Source organism: Morus notabilis, unplaced genomic scaffold, assembly GCF_000414095.1.
Source record: "Morus notabilis unplaced genomic scaffold, ASM41409v2 C11383992, whole genome shotgun sequence".
Lineage (NCBI taxonomy): Eukaryota > Viridiplantae > Streptophyta > Magnoliopsida > Rosales > Moraceae > Morus > Morus notabilis.
Window position 1 is genome coordinate 114 of NW_010386553.1, and position 1,057 is coordinate 1,170.

At 40.9% G+C, this 1,057-nt stretch overlaps 1 protein-coding gene across 1 annotated transcript; it reads right to left on the reverse strand.

The window, feature by feature from the left end:
• Window positions 1–416: 416 nt before the first annotated feature.
• On the reverse strand, window positions 417–1,053 carry LOC112095068 (the record flags this gene model as incomplete). Its single annotated transcript, XM_024176747.1, has 1 exon — window positions 417–1,053. A coding segment is annotated over one exon (522 nt), but the record flags the coding sequence as incomplete, so codon positions are not given.
• Window positions 1,054–1,057: the final 4 nt, after the last annotated feature.

Genomic DNA, 1,057 nt, shown 5'->3' on the forward strand with positions numbered 1-1,057 from the left:
TTCTTGGTGATAAGCTTAATCTGGTGCTAATTTTGTATTCACTTGCACTATTGAGATTTTAAGAGTGGAATAGATATTATACATGACTCAATGTTTTTTTGACTTTTTATATGTTATTTTGTCTTGAGTCTATTAATTAAAGTGGTATGATATGAATGGTAAGAGTCCAACTGAGACACCAAAAATTAGACCAAGAATCTAGATCCACATTTTGCGATTTAAAATCATGTTTTTTCTTCCATCTACTACCCTTTTTAGCAGTTTGATAACTTGGGTTGGTTGATTCTGGTATTCATCAACATCAAACGTGTTAAGCTGAATCAAAACTGATGAAAGGGCACAGAGAGCTACTCAAATAACTTCATTTCACCTGATAGAACAAGATAAATACATAAATGAGAGTGTGAGACATTCAACGTAAAAAAGACTCACATTACGCATGATCTCAGCTTGCTTCTATTACAACAAACTACAAGTATGTAGTAAAAGCTAAAAGGATAATCAAACACAATTTTTTCTTTTGTTCATTGCTTAAGCACGTCGTGTTCGCGGAGGAGTGCGAACGCTGATCAACTTCACATCGTCCAACGTAGGTCCACAGAGAGTACCAGAATTGTCACTGGTCATGGTGTAAAACGTGCTGAAGAACATGACTCGTGTGCGCCATTGTGTCGCCTTAAACCGAAGCTTCGCACGTTTGAAGCCTCCGCTGCCCGTGGATACATAAACAACTTTGGTTGTGCCGTTTCCTGCGAAAGCCTCTATCCCCAAACTGCCCACACAAGAGTTCTTAGCGTCTCCTACAGCAAAGGTGAGGACATATTCCTTGCCTGGTTCTGTGCGGACTATTTGTGCTATGGAACTTTCTTTGCCACCAACAAGTTCAATGGCTCGTTTTCCCTCTGGGACATGGAAATGGTCTGAATCTATGTACTTCACTGCCTTGAGGGAGTCAATTATCCACCCTGGTAATGGACTGTGAGCGTCGTCAATGTGGGGTGGGATTAGGACACCCCAAGGCGCGTTTGGGAACACGTATGGACCTTCCTCAAAATTC